The following is a 23,344-nucleotide window of genomic DNA, read 5'->3' as shown; positions in this document are numbered from 1 at the left end:
GTGTTCTATCCCCATCTGTCAGAGGTGGGGCAGTTCTCTGCTGTTCATTGGGCAGTTTTCTTTATCTCTTCCACAACCCATCCTCCCTCTGGGGAGATATCTTCTGCTAATGGACCATTAATTATTAATTATGTTTGTGGTGGTGCTCACATGGCTCCCAGTACGAGGGAAAAGATGAGAATTTTGACTCTATGTTTCAGAAGGCTGATTTCTTATTTTATGATATGTATTATATTAAAACTATACTAAAAGAATAGCAGAAAAGATTTCTTCAGAAGGCTTAAAAGGAAAAGAATGGAATGATGATAAAATCTTGTGACTGACCAAAGAGTCTGAGACAGCTGGACTGGGATTGGCCATTGATTAGAAACAACCACATGAGACCAATCCCAGATCCACCTGTTGCATTCCACAGCAGCAGACAATCAGTGTTTACATTTCATTTCTGAGGTCTCTCAGCTTCTCAAAAGACCTTCAAGAAAAGATTTTTCATAAAATATGTCTGTGACATAGGTTCTGTTCATGAGCCATTAATCATTAATTATCTTCTGTCCATGGCCAGTGAGTGTCCCTGCATGGCTGATGAAATTCCATCATCCCATGGGGAGATGCTCTGCCCAGGGGAGGAGCCAAGCATTCCTACCCAGATACAATCTGAGATTCTGGGACAGCAGAACAGCCTTTCCACTGCATTCCCAGAGGAACAGCAGCTGCCTCTTCCACTGGATTCCCACAGGAAGACTACAGCCTTTTCCACAGGATCCCTGCTCCAGCAGAACCACACCTGACAGTCCAGGAGGGCTGCAGCCACAATTCCAACTGGACTGCTACCAACAGGGTGTCAGGTTGTATTCTGACTCTCTCAGAGGTTTCTCTTATGTATTATTGTGTGTATTTTAGGGGGTTTTTTCTCTTTTCCAAATAAATTCTATTTCTGACTTGGAGTCTCTCACTGCTTTCAAATCAGAACACCTATTTTCAAGCAACAGACCAAAATGAAGTTTGACAAGCCCAAAGATTTCACATCTCTCATCATGATCTCATTCCACGTGGCCACATGGGGAAGGGAAATTTATTTGGCTTTCTATCATTTCCAGCATATGCACATTCTTTACATGGCTGCCAAAGGGGTCTGTGGGTGTCTTTTGTTGTTTTTCAATAAAACAATGTTCACCAGCTTTTTTTCAAAGCTGTACATCATCTGAGTAATTCTGATCACTGGCAGTGATGCAGTAAACAAAAATTAGACAAATCCAATTCAAGACTCTGGGCATGAAAATATTTCACTGCAAAAATGGAAAGTAACAATGACATTTGCAGGAAAACATGAGGAGATGTGTTATTACACAACCTTCAAAAGTCACCTTACGTGTCTGCCCTATAACAGAGCCACAAAACTGCTCTGAATCAACCTGATAAAATTGAGTTAAAAGTAAGAACAGTGCAGAACATGGCTAAGATTAAATGCTAAGGTGTTTGGCTATAAGAATTAAAAGGATATGATTTGGGTTTTTTTCCAAAAGTACTATCAAGACAGAGTGGCAAATTCCTATAGCAGATTTATCTCATTGCCATACAACAGATGTCCTGAATGCACCTCAAATCAGGCTAAATTAAAAACAATGCTGTGGCAAGGACTGTTAGTACAGTCTTTTCTCAAAAAAAGAAAAAGAGAAAAAAAGGCTTTTAGAACTTTAGAATCACCACAAATCAACAAATGGAAGCTCTTCACCACATGGAATAAGCAACAAAGAAATCTCCTGTGCTGTTTTTCTGTCTAAATGTATAAATTTAAGGGCAAATCTACCTGTCAGTCTGAAATGAGGTTTAAAAACCACCAAATGAAACAGTTTGGGTTTTTGGGGTTTTTTTGCCTTCATGCCAAGCTGTTTTTAGTGATCAGTGTAAGCAGAGCTGCACCCACCTCCCACGCTCCTTGGTAAAAGTGACAAGGAAAGAGCAGAGGTCGCTGGAACGGCACCCTGGCAGCCCAGTGAGGATGGTGATGATCACCTGCAACACAGGAACAGGGACAAGGGAAGTCTAAACACAAAATAACCACAGAAGCACTGGTTTAGACACAAAAAGGCTGTTTTCTAGGATTCATATTGATTTTTCTTTCTTTTTTTAAAAAATCCACAGTTAAACCAAGCTTAAAATCAGATTTTAAAACATTCCTGAGGGTTTATTAATTCCCAGAATGGTCTCTGAACCAGACCCCAGCAATATTGCAAGCAAAGATTACATTCCTGCTGCTTTGTTTTCAGCAGATTTCAAAAGCTGGGAAGCTCCAAGGAAACATTTTTTCTGAAAATGCTATTTAAAGCCCACCTTAAACTGGACAATTGTTATTGCCCCTATAGAGAAAGGAATGTTGTACAGATAATATCAGCAAATGTTAAATATCATGTGCTACCTCTATGCTATTTAAAGGACTTTTATGTTCCAGAGAACAATTCAGTTAAATTATTCAGCAATTCATAAAAACAAGCTGCCTGCTTTAGGGCAAAGTCTCTCTGGACATTAGAGAAAACACTTCACTTAAAGATCTACACCTCATTTTCTGCCTCTATTTCATCAGGTTGAAAGATCATTTGCACTTCCAAAAGATTGTTTAAATGGAAAAGAATTAAGTATATAACCAGAAAACAAAAAAGAGAAAAAACTGGTGGTAGTGGAGGAGGAGGCAGAGCATGGCTGAACAGGATTAGTATTTTATCACACTGCAACAGAACTACTGACAGAACATTCCAAATATTCTATATGAGGGCTAGGAATTATTGTGGAGTTGTTTCCTTACCTTATCACCTTCTGCTTTGCTGTCAGAAATGGTTTCTGACTGTTGGAGAAGGACAGGAAGATGTGCCCTCATCACTGGCTTGGTGCTGACACTGCTGACTGTGAAGTGCTGCACAAACCTTCCAAAAATAAAAGGTTTATTTCCTTACAATTGACAGCAAAAGATTTCATCCATATAAATAGCTGGGAAATTACTAAAACAAGAGTATGAAAAGGTCAAGCTAGAGAGGAAATAATTTATCTCAGAATAAAAACATCCTAGTGTAAAGACAGAATTATTTAAGAAATATTTTTAGATGGCTATCACATCTACCAAAACATTTTTGTCTCATTTCTGACAGGATGAATCCCTTGAACACAAAAGTTATTTCTCACCTCTCCAATCCTGGAATGGCAGCAGACAGTTTCAGCTCCCTGCATCTTTCCCCAGAAGCAAAAGAAGCATTGAAGAGCTTCTGGACGCTGGAATGCCTAAAAGAAGGAAATTAATTAATTACTTAGAGGAGAAACCTAACAATTTCTCTTCTTTAAACCACATGGGCTCATATTAAATGGTACAATAAAAAAAACAATGTGAGTGTTGCACAAAGAATGCGCCATTTTTTTAAAACTAATTATTATCAAAACCAATAAATAACAGCATTTTTCTGATTGCAGCTTCTGTGTAACTGCACTGCACTGGCAGGAACTTACAGCCTCTTTTGTTCCTCAGACAGGAATTCTTCTGGGACAACCCTTAAAGATAATCCTGAGTTTGCCTGGTTTTGCCACGAAGAGAAAACCTGGAATAAACCAGATTTATGCATGAGCGTCCCAAATTATTTTCCCAAATTTGCTGTGAATTTGTTCAGGAATTGGTTTTGCTCACCTAAAAAACCAGACACATTTTCACAAGCCATTAAATATTGCACAATAAAGGTTTTGCTGCAAGAGAAGCTGTGGCTGCCCCATCCCTGGAAGTGTCCAAGTGTTGGATGGGGCTTGGAGAAACCTGGGAGAGTGGAAGGTTCCCTGCCCATGCCAGGGGGTGGAATGAGATGTGCCTTGAGATCCCTTCCAATTCTAGAATTCAAATCCACTGATCAGATTTTGCAACCTTTTTTTTGGCTAAACAGGAAGAGCTTTAGGAATTTCCTGACATGGCCTTGTTTTCCCTGATAGAAATGTAGGTGTTTATAACCCAAGTGCTCTACAGCAGGAACTGAATTAATCCAAGTCTCTTGGAAGCACTGCTGTAATTTTCATGAGGTGAGATTGCAGCAATCATTACTCAAAATTGAAGAAAAACTCTGTTCCCTCCCAAAAGAAAAGGAAACCCTTCGTTTCTCTAGGGAATGTTCTGGCTCCCATCCAATTGCTCCAGCCAAGACACATTAATCTGAATGGCACTGGGAACCTAAAAATCAGATTCAGATGAATCACAAAGTCCTGTCAGTGTTTGGAATTTCCCTTCTTTTCATAAGTAAAGGCAACAGCCATTGTCATTTTTCACAATAATGTCTGCAAGACAAAACAACTGGGGGGGACACGACTGCTTTCCATTAAAAACTCAGCATCCCAAACACAAGGGTAGGAGATAAAAACCATCAAAATAAAAGATACTTTTGATATTAACAAAGGCAATTTTGCTCATGCAGAAGGATCCACACAACTAAAGAAACATCCACTTCAAAACATACAGAAAGGACTCAAAGAAATGCCTGGGAGGGACGGAAAAAAGGAATGGTCAAGGGAAATTTGTGTTCTGTAAGAGTCAAAGGGTTGGGGATAAAGTGAAAACATGGGTCAGGCTACCAAGTGTTAGAAATATAGAAATATATCAGGCCCAGAAGAAATACATCAGAACCTTTTGTATAACTTAAAGAAAGTTTAAAAAAAGAGCTGCTTTGGTATCAAAGAAAAAAAATGAGAGAAATCAGCACATTCCAAAGCCTAAATAAATTTTCCTCCTGCACCCTTTAGAGTGAGGATGGGAAAGGCATCACCTCATCCTGCAGAGCAGATTTCACCTCTGTGGGCTCATCTCATTTTTTAACAAACCAGATTTGGGTAACAGGGCAGTTGCAATTCCCTGATTCCAGGAGGCTTGGAATAATCAAAGTACAGCTCCTGGAGTGAGGTATCAAGCCAGATAATTGAGAAGAGTAGAAGCAGCACCTAAATTTTAGTGAATCTTAGTAAGCTGTGAGGCACACAGACTTTTAGAAAGAATTTTGGTGGAAATCAATAAACCCCTGAAGGTAAATCCTGACAAAATACAATAATATATTTCCATAGTTTACACAATCAGGCAGAGTCAATTTGATGAAGAGTTTTGTTCATGACAACATCCTGAAGACAAAAGATTTGGTTTATCTGCTTGAGCAAAGCAAGCAGTGTGGTGCCAAATGAGAAACTTAAACTGCCCAAAATGAACCTCAAAAAAATTAACTCAAAGGAGGACAGGAATAAATAGAGAAAAAGCAACAGAGGAAACAAACACCCTCATCTCAGATACTACAAACAGTTTGGATATCTACAGCCAAAAAACAGATCAAAAGAAAAGCATTACAACTATCAGAAGAAAAAAGAACTTTTTATAGGCAGAGATTGAAAAAAATCTGGTTTTGTTTTATTAGGCCAAATAAAGCAGAAAGAATAGGTCTGAGATTTGTGAGTATCTCAAGGATGTGTTCTGGTAGAGAAAAGAAAAATAAATCAGATCTAGAAGTAGAATTAATAAAATAGGCTGAAAATTTAAATACAAACAAACAACAGATTGCCAACCATTCAGAGTGGAACAGTGGGAGGAATTTAAACACTTAAGATAAAAGGAGGAGACATTTTATGGGACCATTAACATGACCAGTGGGGACTACTCACTGAGCTAGGTGGTCTTTTCCAACCCAGTGTGATGAGCACATCCTAAAACCCTTGTGAAGCCCCAGAATCTCCAGGCTCATTTCCTCAAAAGCACTATTGTTATAAAGCTGGCTTTATTAAAAGCCTCTGCAGCACAATGCAAGAAGCCAATCTACTTAGGGAATAATACAATGCCATATGGGAGACTGAAAATCTTTAACTCCACTTCCCCAAGGATCAAGATCCAAATGTGTCTGACCACAAAAACACACAATGGAACCTCTGCCACTCCATACAATCCCTGCAGCAAATCAGACACCAGAGCTACACTGAAATGAAGCTCAGAAAAGGAGATTTTAGAGCCCTGGCTGCCTCCAGAAGGCAAAGTGAAAGCACATGGGAGCATTAAACACAACAAGCAGCAGCATCACTGGAAATTCATACAGAAATTTGAGTTTTTCTCACACATCTTAAACACACAGAGAGCAATTACGTGGTTTCTCCCTCACCCCAACCCAAGTTTTTTCCCTTTACCTGTGAATAAAAAGCTTTATAAATCTTTCTTTTGGGGAAAAGTGCAATCATCAGAAAGTTGTTCTGGGTGTGGAATTCAATGGGGAGATGAGGAAGCAGGGAACTTTTGAAGTCTATAAAGAGAGCAGCAACAATGCTGTTGGAATCCTGGAAAAGAAAGAAATAGGACAAATTCAAATTAATATTTTCTACTTTGCATGACACAGAAGCAGGAGGGGTGGAGCACAAATATCTGCAGCTACTGGAGGTATCACAAGCTCAAAACAAAGGATCTGAGTTTGAGTGAAGCACTAAACTTTTGTCCTGAAAACAAAGCTTAAATTTTAATATCTTCTCTTGTCCACACCAAAATCTGTCCACAGCATCCTCTGCTACTGCTTCAAACAACTCTTTGTTTACAGCCACATCTCCAACACAGACAGCAGATGAAAAATGAATTCAATGCCACCTAAAAAGGTGACAAGAGAGGCTGAAGCCCCCAGGTTGTGTTTCCCTCAGAAGAACTGAACTCAGGTTTCATTTTTGTTCTGTGAAAACACTGACTTGTTTTTCTTGGGTTATTTTTTAGTTTCTTTTGGAGTTTTTTTTTTCCCAGAGTGGTGGGAGATGTCCCATCCCTGGAAGTGCTCAAGGCCAGGCTGGATGGGGCTTGGAGCAACCTGGGAAAGTGGAAGCAGCTCCAAGGCAGGGGATGGAACAAGATGGTTTTTAAGGTCCCTTCCAACCCAAACCATTCCATGACTGTGGAATCCAGGACAGGATTTTATATACAAACCTGCAGGATGCTGAAGTGTTTTATATTCAAGTCCTTTTCACATCGAAGTTTTAGAAAATCAGAACAATTTAGAAGCATGAAGCATTTCTGGGAAATGGGAATTCAATTATTTAGGGCTCAAATCAGAATTTTAGTGGCATCCCCTTCACTTTCAATAGAAATGGGCAAAGAACTCACTGTACTCATTGTTGAGAAGAAAAAGCTCAAGTTGGGGAACTGTTACATAAGAATTGGTATCAACTCAGAGACATTTGCAAACAGAATCTCTCTGCTTTGCTGACTGAGGGATTAATCATAAAAATAATCCTCTCAAAGTCACTGAGGTCACTGAAGAACATACAAAAATATTCTCCTCAAAGAGAACAATTTCTTTTAAGAGAAAATGGCTTTTGGAACAGAATCCACAGATCCTGGATTCTGCAGGATGGTTTAGAGATTTCCTGAGAAGTGACTCCAAGGCCAACTCATCCATGCTGCTGTCAGCATGAGAAGTGTCCAACAAAATCTGCTCCTGGAAAACATTTTGGGTTCCACAAATTGAAAAAAGCTGAAAAGCAGCAGCAGCAGCAATAATCCCCACAGACACAAGGTTGAAAGGAGCCAGCTCCAAGTTTTACAAGATGCTCATGTCATTGGGAAATCCAAATATTGCTTGGTAATATTTTTTCCCTTGATGAATGGCCAGAATCTCCCCTGCCCTCCATGCATGAGTGCCAGGGATTTGAGGAGCTCAGTGCCCAGTTCCTCCCAGCACAGGAGTCTGCAGCATGTGCTGGAGCAGAATTCCAGATATTTTCAAGTTAAAAAGAAAAATATCTCTCAGTCATCATGCTAAAGCTGCTAAAAAACTGCATTTTGCATTACTTCAAAGTTGGCTATCTTTTATTTTAATCAGAACATTAAATTCTCCTTTTTCTTTTCCATCCATATCGCTGCAGGAACTTTTGGAAAGAGCAACCAACGATTCCCCTGCTCCTCCTGTCACTTCTTAACAGTTTCAAAACCCTCCACACCCTCATATTCTGCCAAGTCAGTAGAACAATAATACACTCCCTGTCAAGGCTTAGCTTCACACAAAAATCTGGCACCATTTCAAGAATGATGGCCAGGTCCCAGAAATAGCAACTTTTATGAAAGTGAGTGTCTTGACTCAAACAATCCCAGGAAGGTCAGTGCTAAAATAGCTTCTTAAACGAGGGGCAATCAATATGATGTCCAAGAAAAGGCAGCTAAGGTAAGACTCTCTGAGCTGCTGGGTTTTCATCTCAATTGAATCTCATTTTGATTGTATTTTTTCCTGGTTTCCTGTATTGTGGGATGAAATCACCCAGCACAATGCTGCAGGAGGCCGCTGAATAAATGGGGAATACTGTACCTGAACAAAAGGGAGACCAAAGGAAACTGATTTTTTTTTTTTCCCCAGTGTTTAGGAAACAGTAACCAACACAAATAATCTCCTTTCCACCCTGAAGAAGTGATGGTTAAGCCAGTGTTTGTGCCTCGAGGTGGACAGAGCTGAGCTGCCATCATTAACCTCTCAATTCCCACTGAGCCTGAACACTGCTCTGGTGGCCAAGTAAGAGATATATTTTAATATATTTTTAATAAAAGGCAGAATTTCACCTTCCAATACACCCTCTGACTTCACCACACCTTGAACACTTCTCTATCCATCCCTTCACACTGTGAGATGTTTGATGAATGTCACCTTGTGTCATTTTCCTTTAACAAAAAGCAGTTTTCACACTGCTAACAGCACATTGCTAACTCCAACACAAAATTCTCTCCTCCTTACTCACTAATTTCAGTTAATCAGCACCAAAACTGCAAAAACCAAAACTGATTTGCATGAGTTATTACAGTTCTACAGAGACTTCAAACTTAAATCTAAACTTTGTACCAGGATCCAACAGAATCGTTGTTAGAAATTGATGGAAACTTTCTGAAAGAAAAAAAGAGACAAAATACTCACCCCATCATAGAGAGAAATGGAACTCATGTGGTTTTTGGAAATGGAAATGCTGCCATGGTGGGGATCACAGAACAGAATTCCATCAGAGAAGAAATACAATTTGCCTAGAATTTGAAGGAAAAAGAATTGTATGAGGTGTAAATCAACATTTCAGCTTCTCATGATGACTGTCTCGTCTTCCTGAGGAAGAAATCTATGTTCCTGCAGGATTTTGTTGCATTTAACAAGCAGAAAATTTGATTTGGGATAATATTTAGTGATTTTTTAAAATTAAATAAAAACATTTATTTTATTTGGAATAATATTTACAACCATTCAGTCTTTACTGGATTTCACTACCAAAAGCAGGAATCATGACTACAACTTCATCTGAGTTTATCTGACCCCACAGAACCACTTATCAAAAATATTCTGAGGCAGTTTTTGAAATTAAAAGCAAAGAAAAAAATTTCATCCTGTCAAATTTCAAACTTCCAGAAGTACAAAATTGACAATACAAGAATTTAAATAAAGATTGCATCCAAAACAATTGAAAATTTAAATATTGTAACAAACTGAAGTGTAAAAATATTTAAGTGGAAAATGTAACATTAATTTAGACTTAAAAGAAATAATTTATAAATGAAAATTTATTTAATAATTAATTTTTTTGGAGCAACCTGGGCTAGTGGAAGGTGTCCCTGCCCATGGCAAGGGGTTGGATCTAAATGTTCCAACCCAAACTATTCCATGAATTTTATGCACCTTTTGCACCTCACAGTGCCAGACCACAGGGCTGCAACCTCAGCAGAGCCCAAATTTGAGCACAACAAATTGGGGAACAAAATCATCTTCAGTGTCATGGCATGAAAAATATTTCAGGTTCCTTGCAGAGTTTCCCAATGGTCTTTACAGCATCTATTTGTAATTCTCCAGCTCAGGAGTTGGTAAAACACTGAACTTCACAAATCTCAAAAAAAATTTTTTTTTTAATTTTTTAAAAGGAAAAAATTGCTCCTTTGGGAGCACACCAAGCCAGTTTTAAAAAGCCCAAATAAAATAAAATAAAATAAAATAAAATAAAATAGAATCCAGAGTTCTCCAGTTATTTACTGAGTGAATAAGTGCCCACAGCACTGCATTGCAAAACAGCAGAACATCACACTCTGCATTAACCTCTCCTCTTTGAAATCTGATCAATTAGAGCAAAAGCAGCTGCCCTTATGTGAGGGTTGCTGTTTAATTGCCTTGCACATCATTATTTATCCTCCACACCCCAGGGCAAAGACAATAAAGCTGAAGGTTCTCCTCTAAAGACTGTCAGCACCAAGCACTTAATGTCAGATATTCAGCACCTCCTGCTGCACATCAGCACTGTGACAGCAGCACCTGCTCTGTAGAAAAAATATATAGAAAATATATAGAAATATTTTATAGAATAGAATTATATATTAGAGAATATATAGAAAATTAAAGTATTGTGCCTTAAAAAGTCTGTATTCATTCAGGGCACAAGGAGGGAGGGAAATTTAACAGTCCTATCAAATTGTTTTCAGTCTTATTCCTGGGATATTCATGTTTAAGTTCCTGAAGGAAAAGGCACCAAAAAAAAAGGAATAATCCAAGAGTGCTGCCAGGGATGTTGTGTCAAAAAGCTGTGACTGGATTGGATGTGAGAAGGACCAAATTCAGGCATTTTTCTGTGCCACAGGGAGCAGCTGAGCTGCCAAACTCTGAATTCCTGCGAGAAAATGGCAGTGGCAGAAAGCTGGAACACGTCAGCTCCAGGAGGAGGCTTTGGGAGGAATATTTGCCTTCTCCTCCTGAGCTGGGAGCCCACAGCACTTCTGCAATGGCCAAACCTTCCAACCTCATGTTTTTAAGAGACAGAAAAAGCAGAAAACATCTGGCAGCTCATCTGGCAAGGACAGGAGGTGCCAGTGTGTGCATTTGGGAAGGCGAGCTGTGGGGAAAAGCCTCCTGCCACCAAAGGGCTGCAAAGCCTCAGTGCCCAAAGCTCTGCAGGAATTCTCCTTCCAGGACTTTCAGGCAGAGATTGGGGACAAAAGAACCAGAGGAACTAATGACAAGAGACTTGGAAAGGCAAATTGGAAGTTTAAGATGATGGCTCAGCAGAGTGTGAATCCCAGAACAAAAACCCACCAAAACAAGAAAAAACAAGCAAAAATAAAAAAGAAAACCACCCAACTACATCTCACCTTCTGCAGGCATGGCCTGTGGATTGCTGGAACAGATATAAACTCCATCACCCCCAGTGAGTAAAGTGCCCAGGAAAGATTTGTCCTCCTAAACAGGAAAAACCAAACAGCAACATCACAGACTGGATCAAGGACCAACCCAAGCAGGAACATTTTCTCCTGCCTTTGCTCCCAGAGACAATATTTAATTTTCAAACAGCATCAGTCAAGAACTTTAGAAGAGTTTTATCCTACATGGACAGAGAAGGACCAGGGAAAGAGAGCAAGGCAAGAGGGTCATTTTTAAAAGCCTTCCCCCCATTTTGGTTTTGCCAGCAGCTATGAAGTTACAAGTTATTGTCACAACCACAAGGCTGAGCTTTTTGTTTTTACTTTGTCCATTTGCTGAGCTAAAAGTATATTACATGAAAATAAATCTATTTATAATGAACATTCCTGGGAACCACAAATTGCACCACAAATGTGAAACTCATGTGATTTAAGATGTTTCCAGATTCCAAACTCTTTTTTTTCCCCTAGTGCTTAGAGTGTTTTCCTTTAGACATTAGCATGCTAATTAAGTTAAAAGAAAGTTGCATCAGGTTTTAGGAGCTTTTGGAGACACATGAGCTCCATGAGTAATGTTTAGTGAGACTTCCATGAAATCATAGTTTTATTAGGACTCTTTTTGCTCTTGGGTTTTATGATTCTTTGAAATAAAGAAACCCTCAAACTTTTACACACAATATATTATTTTGGATGTGCAAGTTTGAAAAAGACAGGGCAGAACAGGCAAGTCCTGGAGAGGAGAAGTAACACAAATAATAAAAAGAGAGTCTGGTAGCAGGTCAAGTTTTTCAAATCCTGGTTCATCAAAGTGTAACTTCTTTAGTTTAACAAAAATATTGAACTTTACCTTCAATATTTGCTGTGCCTTTTCAGACAGTTTCACATCACTGTCTTCAACCTGCAGCCAGAAACAGCTTCCATTTGAATCGTGATTTATATAAATAAAGACAGTATAACATTAAATAAAAAGCATTAAAGAAGTTTTGAGGCCAACAAGAACCTCAGGTACCACAGACAGAAAAAGCCCTGAGCCCAGAGTGTTTTAAAAACAATTTTGTGCTCTTAATACTGTGTTACCATGGGACCAAAATAATTTCTTGCACCACATTCTCCCCATTAATTTGTTTTATAGCCTAAAATATTATATGGATAGAAAGCATGCAGTTTTATTTTTTATTACTGTTCAAGCTGGCACTGCCAGGGCTAATGTTCAGCTTTGTTACATTCTTTGGAATTCTAGCTCATCAGAGGTCTTGAACCAGACTTTGCTTTCTCTTGGGGTGATCTAAAATGCCCCACAATAAACAGAATTTTCAAAAGTCACACTGTGCACTTCAAAACCAACCAGACCTTTAAAAAGATAAAAACCTGATGAGATGAAGATGAAATAATTTTTAAAATAATAATAATAACAAGAACAATAATAATAGTGTTATTATTTCATAATATTTAATAATTTTAATAATAATAATTTAAAACTCCTGCTATGCATGGAACCATCAGCTTAATTTTTTCACTTATCATCCAAATCTAAAAAACCAGGGCATGTTAATATTACAAAATTGTATTTCAGTGCTCAGGTTCCAGATTTTCCCTCAGCCAAGGCCACTCCCAAAGCAAGTTTTCTGCCTTGTGGATGAGCTGAGCTGAGCTCTGTGCTCTCACTCACCAGCCAGGAAGCAAATCTTGGGATAGCTGCAGTCAGGATAACGTGCCTGGAGTCTGGGTGGATGCTGCCATCTGCAGGGGAGCCACGGGAAGCAAAGCAGAGGAATCAGGGAATTATTGAGGTTGGAAAATACCTTCAGGATCACCAAATTCAACCTCTGACCTAATATCACCATGGCCACTAAACTTACAGCACCCCCACACTTCAGAATGCCCAGTATGTCACTTGAAATGTCTATAGTAAATATGAAAATCTGATTATTTTAAGGATTTTTAAGTGTTTTAATGGAGTTTTCACAGCAGAGTAACTCCCAATCCTCCTATGCTGTGACATACACAGAGCTCCTACAGAGTTCCAAAGAAATCCTGATTTATTCTGATCTTTCCATGGCTCCTTCCATGGTGTTCCAAACCCATCAGGGCAAGAGCAAAAACACCCACTGGAATTCCTTTGGCTTTCCCATGACAGCAAAGCCAACAGAAGGACAAGAGTGATGTTGAATTTTAGAATTTTCAACCTCTGACCTGATATCACCATGGCCACTAAACTTACAGCACCCCCACACTTCAGAATGCCCAGTATGTCGCTGTTCAGACTTGAAATTTCTATAGTACATATGAAAATCTGATTATTTAAAAGATTTCTGAGGGTTAAAATGAAACTTTCACAGCAGAGTAACTACCAGTCCTCCTGTGCTCTGATATATACAGAGCTCCTACAGAGTTCCAAAGAAATCCTGATTTATTCTGATCTTTCCATGGCTGCTCCAGAGTTCCACAGAAATTCTGATTTATTCTGATCTTTCCATGGCTGCTCCAGAGTTCCAAAGAAATCCTGATTTATTCTGATCTTTCCATGGCTCCTTCCTTTGTTCTTAATGCTCCAAACCCATCAGGGCAAGAGCAAAAACACCCACTGGAATTCCTTTGGCTTTCCCATCACAGCAAAGCCAACAGAAGGACAAGAGTGATGTTGAATTTTAGAATTTTCAACCTCTGACCTAATATCCCCATGGCCACTAAACTTACAGCACCCCCACACTTCAGAATGCCCAGTATGCTACTGTTCAGACTTGAAATTTCTGTAATAAATATGAAAATCTGATTATTCTAAAGATTTCTGAGGGTTTAAATGAAACTTTCACAGCAGAGTAACTCCCAGTCCTCTTGTGCACCTACAGAGTTCCAAAGAAATCCTGATTTATTCTGATCTTTCCATGGATGCTCCCAAGTTCCACAGAAATTCTGATTTATTCTGATCTCTCCATGGCTCCTCCCTTTGTTCTTAATGCTCCAAACCCATCAAGGCAAGAGCAAAAACACCCACTGGAATTCCTTTGGCTTTCCCATGACAGCAAAGCCAACAGAAGGACAAGAGTGGAGTTGAATTTTAGAATTTAAAGTGCTGACCTTTTTCTTTGACCTGTATTTGTGATGTCAGGAAGGACTCTGAAAACACAACAGATCCCAAGCATCCTCTTCCTGTGAACAGGTCTGGAATGTCAAACACCATCATGGATGCCTGCAGCCATCCAGCAGTTGGAGAGAAAAGAAAGCAGAAGTTGAAATATTTCAATTGAAAAAGCAAAAATTGTATTTTTCAAACATCCTAAACCACTAAAGCCTGAGATCATAAATCTGTGTTTATGTTTTATTCTGAATTCTGATTTCTTGTTAAACCTGGGCCAGCATCTGAAATCTCACTCATGTCTCCCCTTTTATTTGTATTCACATAAAAATCTCAGTATGTCCCAGAAAAACAAACACTTGAGCTGTGTTTTCTGATTAAATAAATATTATTATTTCTTACCGTTTTAATCAAACTCAGGCTGTCCTCATTATCTAATGGAGTAATTCTAGAACAACAATGATAATTAATTATTTAAAAGTTAGATCATCTTTCTGTGACTTCACAGCAACCAAAAAAAGCTGTTTTATTTTAAAATAAACACTTATTTGTGCAGGTCATTTCAGTCAATTAGTGTGAGGAATAAATAAACACAAGTTTGTGATATCAACTAAGTTAAAAGCATTTTTTAAAGGAAACTCTTAATGAGCTTATGCTGCTTCTACTCATTAACAGTTAATAAAAATTAGTCTGCCCAACTGCTTTTTATTCCTTTTAGTGTTTTTAAGATTCCACAGAATTACAGATATGAAATCACTGAACTACCTCATACACAAAAGCATTTAGGATAATCTTGTGTGAAATAATCAAACACAGAGGTTTTTGCAGGAGATCCAGAGGAGAAAAATTTATTTATTTGTGTATGAAAAGCACTAAATAATAACAAGAAGTTGTAAGACAGTGATACAAACCTGCCATGGTTGTTCACAGCCTGGATTTGAAAAGCAATTTTGGAGCTGTAGAACAGAAATTGTAAAGGTGAAATGTGTGGGTTTTATATTTTTAAATGGAAAAAAATAAGCAGGAATAGACTTAAAGCTAAAGAAGTGATTAAGAAAACTGGAAAATGGAATAATTATACTGATTTTTAAAGGCTGAATGCATTATGAAGTCTTGAAATCTGGCAGTCAGGCAAGTTCAGTTTAAAATTAATCTTTTTTTCAGTTTATAATTGATATTTTTTCCCCCAAAGTAGCCAAATGAGTCACTCTGGAAATACACACCGTAAAGCAGATTTCAGCTGTGCTAAGCCAAGGGTGTCTAACACAGACAGCAGCAACTGCTCTGCCACCTCCTTTGCCTGAAAAAAGGAAATAAAAATTAAAATATCCTTTCCCATCCTTTTCCAAATGCCAGCAGCTCCAGGAGCACCCTAAGACCAAGAGGAGACACTAAACAGTAACACACTGATGCACCAGGCTAAAATTTGTTCTTTCACAGATCTCATTCTCCTTACTAGGAGGTCAGGAAAATTCAGGAGAAGATGGAAAACCAACTGGAGATGGGTAAAATTAGACACACTCTGAAATCTCTCTTTTATTTTTTTTTTTAAACAGAATTCAGAGCCTGCTTGGAGGGCAGGGTATGAACCTTGTGTTATTTATTCCATCGAGAGAAACACTTTTGGCATTCTTTTGGTTTTCATTTTGGTTTGCATGTCAATCTCATACTGCAAGCAATCCAAATCAACAATGACAGAGAGAGAACAATGAAATTTCATTTACCAACTTCATTTACCTTGGATTCAGTGGAAGTTTTAGCATAGCACTCAATGCCAGCAAGCACAGCCTCTACAACAGCAGAATATATTTGCGACAACAGCGTACTGAAGAGAAATACAAACACAACATTTACTGGACAGGCAGAGTTTTCTTCCTCCTCTCTTTAAAGGAGCACTTTTTCCTCTCATTGCACAACTCCCTTAATAATAAGGAAGGGGTCTTTGTTGGAATAAGTGAAGTAGTTTTATAGTTAAGCTTTCTGTTGAAGAAAATTAAATTAGAGCGAGGAAATTGCTGAAATTACAGGATATTTTAGGGAAATGACTCTTGATCTAAATGTATCTGGTGCTTTTCTTAGTCAGGAATTAAAAAATCTGGTTTACTGTTGCCTTTTGCTGCAGTTGGGTTTAAGAATCACATCCTAAATGCAGGGTCTGGAGTGACAGAGGGAATGGCTTCACACTGACAGGGGGAGGGATGGATGAGATCCTGGGAGGGAATTGTGCCCTGTGAGGGTGGGGAGGCCCTGGGATGGAATTCCCAGAGAAGCTGTGGCTGCCCCTGGATCCCTGGAAGTGCCCAAGGCCACCTGGAAGTGTCCAAGGAGCCACTTGGGATAGTGGAAGGTGTCCCTGGCTGTCCCTCCCTCTCCTGGCAGGAGACTGGAATGAAATGATCTTTAAAGATCTTTTCCAACTCAAACCATTCCACAATTCCATGAAACCTCCATCCCAGCTTAGTCCAATTCCCTTCTTAAAAGGGGACTGAGAAAATAAACCAAAGTCAGGTGAAGCCAGGAGTGACTTTCAGCTGTTGACACATTTACAGCTCCAGAACCACTGGGGACAAACCCACGAGTGCCCCACCAAGCAACATCAGCCTCTGTTTTCCTGCTAAATTACAATCAAAAAATGAGCAGATCAATAAAATGACTCCCTAAATGTTTTCTCATCACTCCACTGCCAAGATTGAGGGAGGGAAGAGAAGGATACAGCATTCAAGCCAAATGCAAAGCATTCCTGAAGGATGGAAATAAAGCATCTGAAGATCCCAAACATGGAGGAATCTCAAAATGCACTAAAGCTTGTCTTGGATCATCCCCAACAGCAGCAAGTGATTTGAAAATGCAGCTTTTTCACTATGTTTTCAGGTTTCTGGATTGTAATTTCCTGTGCTCTCATAAGCACTCAGTATGTTCTCACTGCATTCAAGCAATGTAATTCCTTTACATTGCAATTCTTCCAGACTTTGCAACCATTCCTATTTTGCCTCAAATTCACACATATATCTGCAAGAAAACACCTCAGTGAGGTGTCCTTTGTCTTATTCTTCTTCCCATTTTAACATTTTAAAGCTAGCAGTGAAAAAAAAAACAAAAAAAAAAAAAAAAACCAGCACAGGATTTCATGTTGCTTCTGAAGCATCTTCTTAAAATAAAAATAAAACCACCAAATTTATCCCAGTTTATCATTCAATTTTCAGAGTTGGTTTATGCACAATCAGTACAGCCAAATTTGGAATGAATAATGTTCATAAAATGCTTTTTATTTCACTTTTTATAAAAATATTGACAACTGTAAGAAGCAGGACACAACTGCAAACTAAGCTAAAAATCAAGAGTTCAGGTTTGTCAAAAAAAGTCAATTATACTACTGTTGTTGCAATTAGATTATTTGAAGCATTACAGGGATGCTTCCAAGAAAAAAGATATTATTTTCAAATTACTGCCTTTATCAACCCCTGCTTTGTTTAGAGCTTCTCTGCTCATCTTGATTTAAATGTATTTAGTACAAAGGATTTTTGAAGGAGGATAAAAAATGAGCAGAACATAGATGCAAAAAAAACACCTCTTGGAGTTCAGTTTTCTCTAAAAAAAGGAAATTCTGCTGCTCAGTGCAGTAATTCCATTTTTATGTCTCAAAATTAACAAGAGTCAACAGTATTTAGTGTGACAGCATTGACACATCTTTAATATTTTTATTATCTTGCTACCAGGTCATGAAGCTTTGCAGAAGCAAAAAGAGGCTCCTAAAATGATCCCAACTAATAAGGAGGACAAAAATCTCCAAGGAAAAATCTGGTTAATCAAGAGAGAGAGCAGAACCAAAGCAGATTTTCTACTGTGTTCTCCAAGCTGGACAGGGATCTACAACATGCACAGAAGTGGACATCAACATGGATAAACAAAGTGGGATTTTGAGAAGGTTAAAATGTGCAAAAACTTTGCAGCTTCCCAAATTTTAGGGAAAATTAAGTTTGATCTGACTTGAACACAGTGAATTTCTTCCCAGGTTTGAGTGTTCCCTGTTGGCATTTTTACTGAGCATCAGAAATTTTCCACATTGTCAATGAAACCGGTCCAAAAATCGCTTTTTCTTCTATCTGTGCAAGATGCTACAGTGTGAGAGACTTTTTCCCCTTGGTTCACATAAAGTATCTTTAAAAATTATTCAAGATTATTTTTTTACTGCAATTTGAGCAAAATTAACTAATATTTCCTTTCCTAACAACTCACTGAAACTCCCCACAAGGATTTTGCCTTTGCAGCCCTGTCCCATGCACATTATTCTGAATAAAAATGTCCCTGCAAATGCCAACAGCCACTAAAAGCAGATTTCACCTACTGCCACGAGGTAGAAAGAGAGAAGAGTCAAGGAATAATATAAAAAAATTGGCAGCTTACACTTGCTCAGCTTGCTTGTGGATCTCATTGTCATTCCCTGTATTAAAACAAAAATACCAAAACAAAAATAATAATAATAAAAAAACATTTCTGCTGCACATCTTACATGGAATTTAGCCAGTATTTTATGCTACTAGGGCAAACACAGGCTGTAATTCGAATTTTCCAATCATCCTCTCTTCAGCTGTTCTGAGCCCAGATATATATATTTTTTTAATATACATATATATTTTTATATCTTTATATATATTTTATAGGTATTTTATATATATATATATTTCATATATTTAAATATTTACTTGTTTTATATTTATATTTATATCTTTTATATATTAAATAATATATAATATATAATATACAATGTATAGTACATGATATACAATTTATAATACATAATACATATAACATATATGTTATAAAATATTAAATTTTTTTCTTTTTTTTTTTTAAGATAACCCTAAGGACTGACTTCATTCATGGACTCTTCCAGCCATTTAAACTATATAAAAATATGGTTTTTAAAAGATTTACATTGTTTTTATTTTGGAATACAGCTACTGTAACTCATTACACTCAGGATAAAAGATGGAAGTGAAAGAATTTCCTTCATCCTAAAAATCCTCAGTTACTTGACAATTCTCAGTTTGTAGTATATATTTTGGAGACTATTTTTTTATAAATCCATATGGAACATGGACTTTCATATTTGTTTAATGCTTTAAAAAGGATCTGCACACTGAGATCTGACAGATTTTATATTCAACACTCAGATGTGACAGATTTCACCCACAAAATCTGCTCTGATTTCATGCACTGGCTACAGAATCTACCACTCAAAAAGGAAGCAAAGCCTTTAATTGCTACAAATTTCCATGGAATCAGAGGTAATAACTGCCTTGGTGTGTTTCATGCACTTACCCAGGAAAGGAATGTGAGTGGCTCCAAAAAAATAGGTCCTTGAACAAGCCAGAGGTCCCTTTGGAGATACACACTGCACTACCTAGCAGTCAGTATTAATGAGATACAAAAGACATCAGTAAAACAAACTGGTGCAATAATTCACAATTAACTACGTTCCCCTTAAGTCTTCTAAGCACTGACAGACTACAGAAGTTTACAACACAGAACTGGATTGTGAAAATGCAACTTACGTTTTCAAAGGTCTATTTCACTTTTGACTTGACCTGAATGGTTGAAAGACTTTGGAAAGGAGATGAGCTCTGACTTGTGTTTTCAATTTCCTATGCCAACTGCTCTTTTCATGAAGAGGAAAGTGGGTCAGGTTCCCATAACTAGGCTGGCACTTGGTCTTATTTACTATTTTCATGACACCCTATTAAAACAGTATCACCTGTACCTGTAAATAAACCACCTTTTTAAGAACAGCATCAGAATCTGAGGACAACAGATGGAGCAAGTACATCACAATAACACAGTACTTGCATTTTCAAAGGTATCAAAGATGGCATCTTATTGTTAACAAGGGAAGGAAAGACAGAACTGAAAGTGTTTTCACAGAAATAACGTTAAGAGCAGCAAATGGAGGATGAGATTTCACCAAGATGCAAAACCACTCTTTTCTCAGGCTCTGCACACGTGATTTGTGCCCAGCAGCCCCACGTCCATCCATCCCTGAGGCAGCTGCACATGAAATGCTGACAAGCTCATCAACTCATGGCCTCACTCATGCTCTCACTCCAGCATGGCCACATCCACCTGCTCAGGGCTCACACCACTCCCAGAGCCCCTGGAGGCAGCAGGGAGCTCTCTCCACACTCTACCTCTCTCCTCCTTCGCTGCCAAGTTGCCTTCTGGAGCCACCCAGGCCCTCCAGCCAGAGGATCCCAAATCCCTGGGGTGATGGACCTCAGCACATGTTTAACAACCCAGCTTTTACTGGGAAATGGAAACAAGTTAATCATGTTCAACAACCCAGATTTTACTTGGAAATGGAAACAAGTTAATCATGTTCAACAACTCAACTTTTACTGGGAAAAAGAAACAAGTTAATCATCTTTAACAACCCAGCTTTCACTTGGAAATACAAAAGCTCAAGTTTAACAAAACAAGTAAAAGCATTTTAACATGCTAGCTTTTACTGGGAAGTGGAAATAAGTTAACCATGTTTAACAACCCAACTTTTCCTGGGAAGTGGAAATAAGTTAACCATGTTTAACAACCCAGCTTTTACTGGGAAGTGGAAATAAGTTAACCATGTTTAACAACCCAACTTTTCCTGGGAAGTGGAAATAAGTTAACCATGTTTAACATCCCAGCTTTTCCTGGGAAGTGGAAATAAGTTAACCATGTTTAACATCCCAGCTTTTACTTGGAAATGGAAACAAGCCAATCATCTTTAACAACCCAGCTTTTACTTAAAAATGTAAAACTAAAAGCACAAGTTTAACAAAACAAGTAAAAGCATGTTTAACATGCTAGCTTTTCCTGGGAAGTGGAAATAAGTTAACCATGTTTAACAACCCAGCTTTTCCTGGGAAGTGGAAATAAGTTAACCATGTTTAACAACCCAGCTTTTTCTGGGAAGTGGAAATAAGTTAACCATGTTTAACAACCCAGCTTTTACTGGGAAGTGGAAATAAGTTAACCATGTTTAACATCCCAGCTTTTACTTGGAAATGGAAACAAGCCAATCATCTTTAACAACCCAGCTTTTACTTGAACATGTAAAAGTAAAAGCTCAAGTTTAACAAAACAAGTTAAAGCATGTTTAACATGCTAGCTTTTCCTGGGAAGTGGAAATAAGTTAACCATGTTTAACATCCCAGCTTTTCCTGGGAAATAGAAACAAGTTAATCATGTTTAACAACCCAGTTTTTATTTGGAAGTGGAAATAAGCTAAGCTTTGCAACTTGATCAGTCCTGGAATTCTATGAAAGGTTTTTTGGAGTTTTGTCAATAGTTGTTGAAGCTTACACTGGAATTTGGATACATGGTGGTATATCCCAGGTTTATTCACAAAGGTGTTATCAAAGAAAGTGGCTTTTTGTTTCTTTTTTAAGAAATGGCTAAATAAATGTGATTAAAGTAGAAACTGTGTGTCACAGTTAAGTGTATCACAGAAGGCCAGGACACAAAGAGCATTTCCCTCTCCCCCACCCACTTACAGCAAAAGTTGTCTTTTTCTAGAGAATAAATTATTTTAATTCATTCAGCAGTCCCTGATTAAGAATCCAGTATGGTTCCACTTGGAAAGAGCAAGAAAAATCACATTTCTTCCTTGAATTGATGGATTGCTAAGGTGCTTTATGTTAAGAATTAGGCATTTAACTCATCAAAGTACAAAAAATATACAAAGAAAAAGAGAAAATGCTTCAAAATCTCAGAAAACTTTTCCAAAGCCTTACCATATGCTTGGCAGTGCTTCCACCAAGGCCAGTGTTTCGGACCAGATGCCCTTCAGATGGAAAATTAAAGTTCCCAGTGTTCAAGTTTTCCTTTGTGGAGTGGCTGCCAAACAGGACAAAGGGCTGCCTGCTCGGGCTGAGCAAGAGACAGGGAATCAACACCAAAATACTTGCAGGAAGTTTACAAACAAATGAAATCAAAGCTTTCAGCTGCTGAATTTCTCATGATAATAATACAAAATGACTAAAGCTGCACAAAGATTCACAGTGAAACGAGCAAGTTCAAAAGAAAAAATCTACTTGTATTTATAAAATGATAATTTCTTTCAAATACAATGAACTTATCTCAAGGTTGTTCCCAAATGCTCTGAAAATATTCTTTTATCTTAAACTGCCTTGAAAAGCAGCTTAGTTTAAAATTTACCATCTTGAAAACCCTGAAATGACTGTGTTGGAAACAAACAAAACTATTTTGGGTTTAGTTCTGGCTTTGGGCCCAAAACTCAGCTGGAGAGGTCAAGGATTTTCTTTTCTTGAATGCAATGCAAACAGCAGAGGATGCTACCAGAAATAAAGGGCATTAAACTCCACTGGTTTACTCCAAATAGAGCAGAATGTGCAGAGATTGAATCAGCTGAACAAACCTTGAGTAGCTCACAACAGCAGAACGTGGATTTTGCAGCAGAACCTTCAGCTAAACAACAACTTTTGGTTAAAAGTCTCTCATAGAATCACAGAATGCTTTGGGGTGGAAGGAACAATAAAAATCCTCTCATTCCAGCTATTTACTATTCACAACTTCCACTGTCCCAGGTTGTTCCAAGCCCCATCCAACCTTTTCCAGGGATGGAACAAGGAAGGAATTGATCATAATGAACAAAATGTCATGGTCTAGGCAAGAATTACAGCATTAAACCCTGGGAAAATTCAGCTTATCCTTCCAGGACATGAAGGAACTCTGCACAGGCTTTTTCAGTAGGAGATTTGATCTACTGAGGTGATACCAAAAAGAAATTTAAACATTATGGCATCAGGGATATGGAAATAAAATATTGATGTACTAGTGACACCAGAGGGAGTAATGAGAAATAATAATAATAATAATGAGTAATAATTACCTGTTATCTGTTATATGGCTTGAGATCATGCCATGGCTGAAATAACTTCTGAAGGGCTGTGAAGAATTGGAAACAAAAATTATTAAGAAATACATGGACAGAAGTGTGAAATATCCTCTCATTAATTAAACTTCAATTAACCTTCTCAGAGAAAACTCCTGAACCCTCAGAAAATACTTCCAACCTCCACAAACAAACCCAAACACCACTAAAT

At 38.0% G+C, this 23,344-nt stretch overlaps 1 protein-coding gene across 1 annotated transcript in view; it reads right to left on the bottom strand.

The window, feature by feature from the left end:
* The window catches only part of DNAAF9 (dynein axonemal assembly factor 9), a 70,451-nt gene that overhangs the window by 18,827 nt on the left and 28,280 nt on the right, over positions 1–23,344 (bottom strand). The window contains exons 9-26 of the mRNA XM_084204927.1: positions 23,131–23,186; positions 22,013–22,148; positions 19,566–19,647; positions 18,648–18,684; positions 15,981–16,068; positions 15,467–15,543; positions 15,155–15,199; positions 14,646–14,691; positions 14,246–14,357; positions 12,837–12,907; positions 12,015–12,065; positions 11,120–11,207; positions 8,922–9,025; positions 6,175–6,321; positions 3,493–3,581; positions 3,175–3,270; positions 2,801–2,918; positions 1,925–2,013 (exon numbers count right to left, since the gene is read on the bottom strand). Coding sequence (XP_084061053.1) covers positions 1,925–2,013; positions 2,801–2,918; positions 3,175–3,270; positions 3,493–3,581; positions 6,175–6,321; positions 8,922–9,025; positions 11,120–11,207; positions 12,015–12,065; positions 12,837–12,907; positions 14,246–14,357; positions 14,646–14,691; positions 15,155–15,199; positions 15,467–15,543; positions 15,981–16,068; positions 18,648–18,684; positions 19,566–19,647; positions 22,013–22,148; positions 23,131–23,186 — 1,532 coding nt within the window. The remainder of the gene's footprint in view (positions 1–1,924; positions 2,014–2,800; positions 2,919–3,174; positions 3,271–3,492; positions 3,582–6,174; positions 6,322–8,921; positions 9,026–11,119; positions 11,208–12,014; positions 12,066–12,836; positions 12,908–14,245; positions 14,358–14,645; positions 14,692–15,154; positions 15,200–15,466; positions 15,544–15,980; positions 16,069–18,647; positions 18,685–19,565; positions 19,648–22,012; positions 22,149–23,130; positions 23,187–23,344) is intronic.

The sequence above is a fragment of the Fringilla coelebs genome, assembly GCF_963513975.1.
Source record: "Fringilla coelebs genome assembly, chromosome: 4".
Classification (NCBI taxonomy): Eukaryota; Metazoa; Chordata; class Aves; order Passeriformes; family Fringillidae; genus Fringilla; species Fringilla coelebs.
This window is presented reverse-complemented; position numbering and strand designations above follow the sequence as displayed.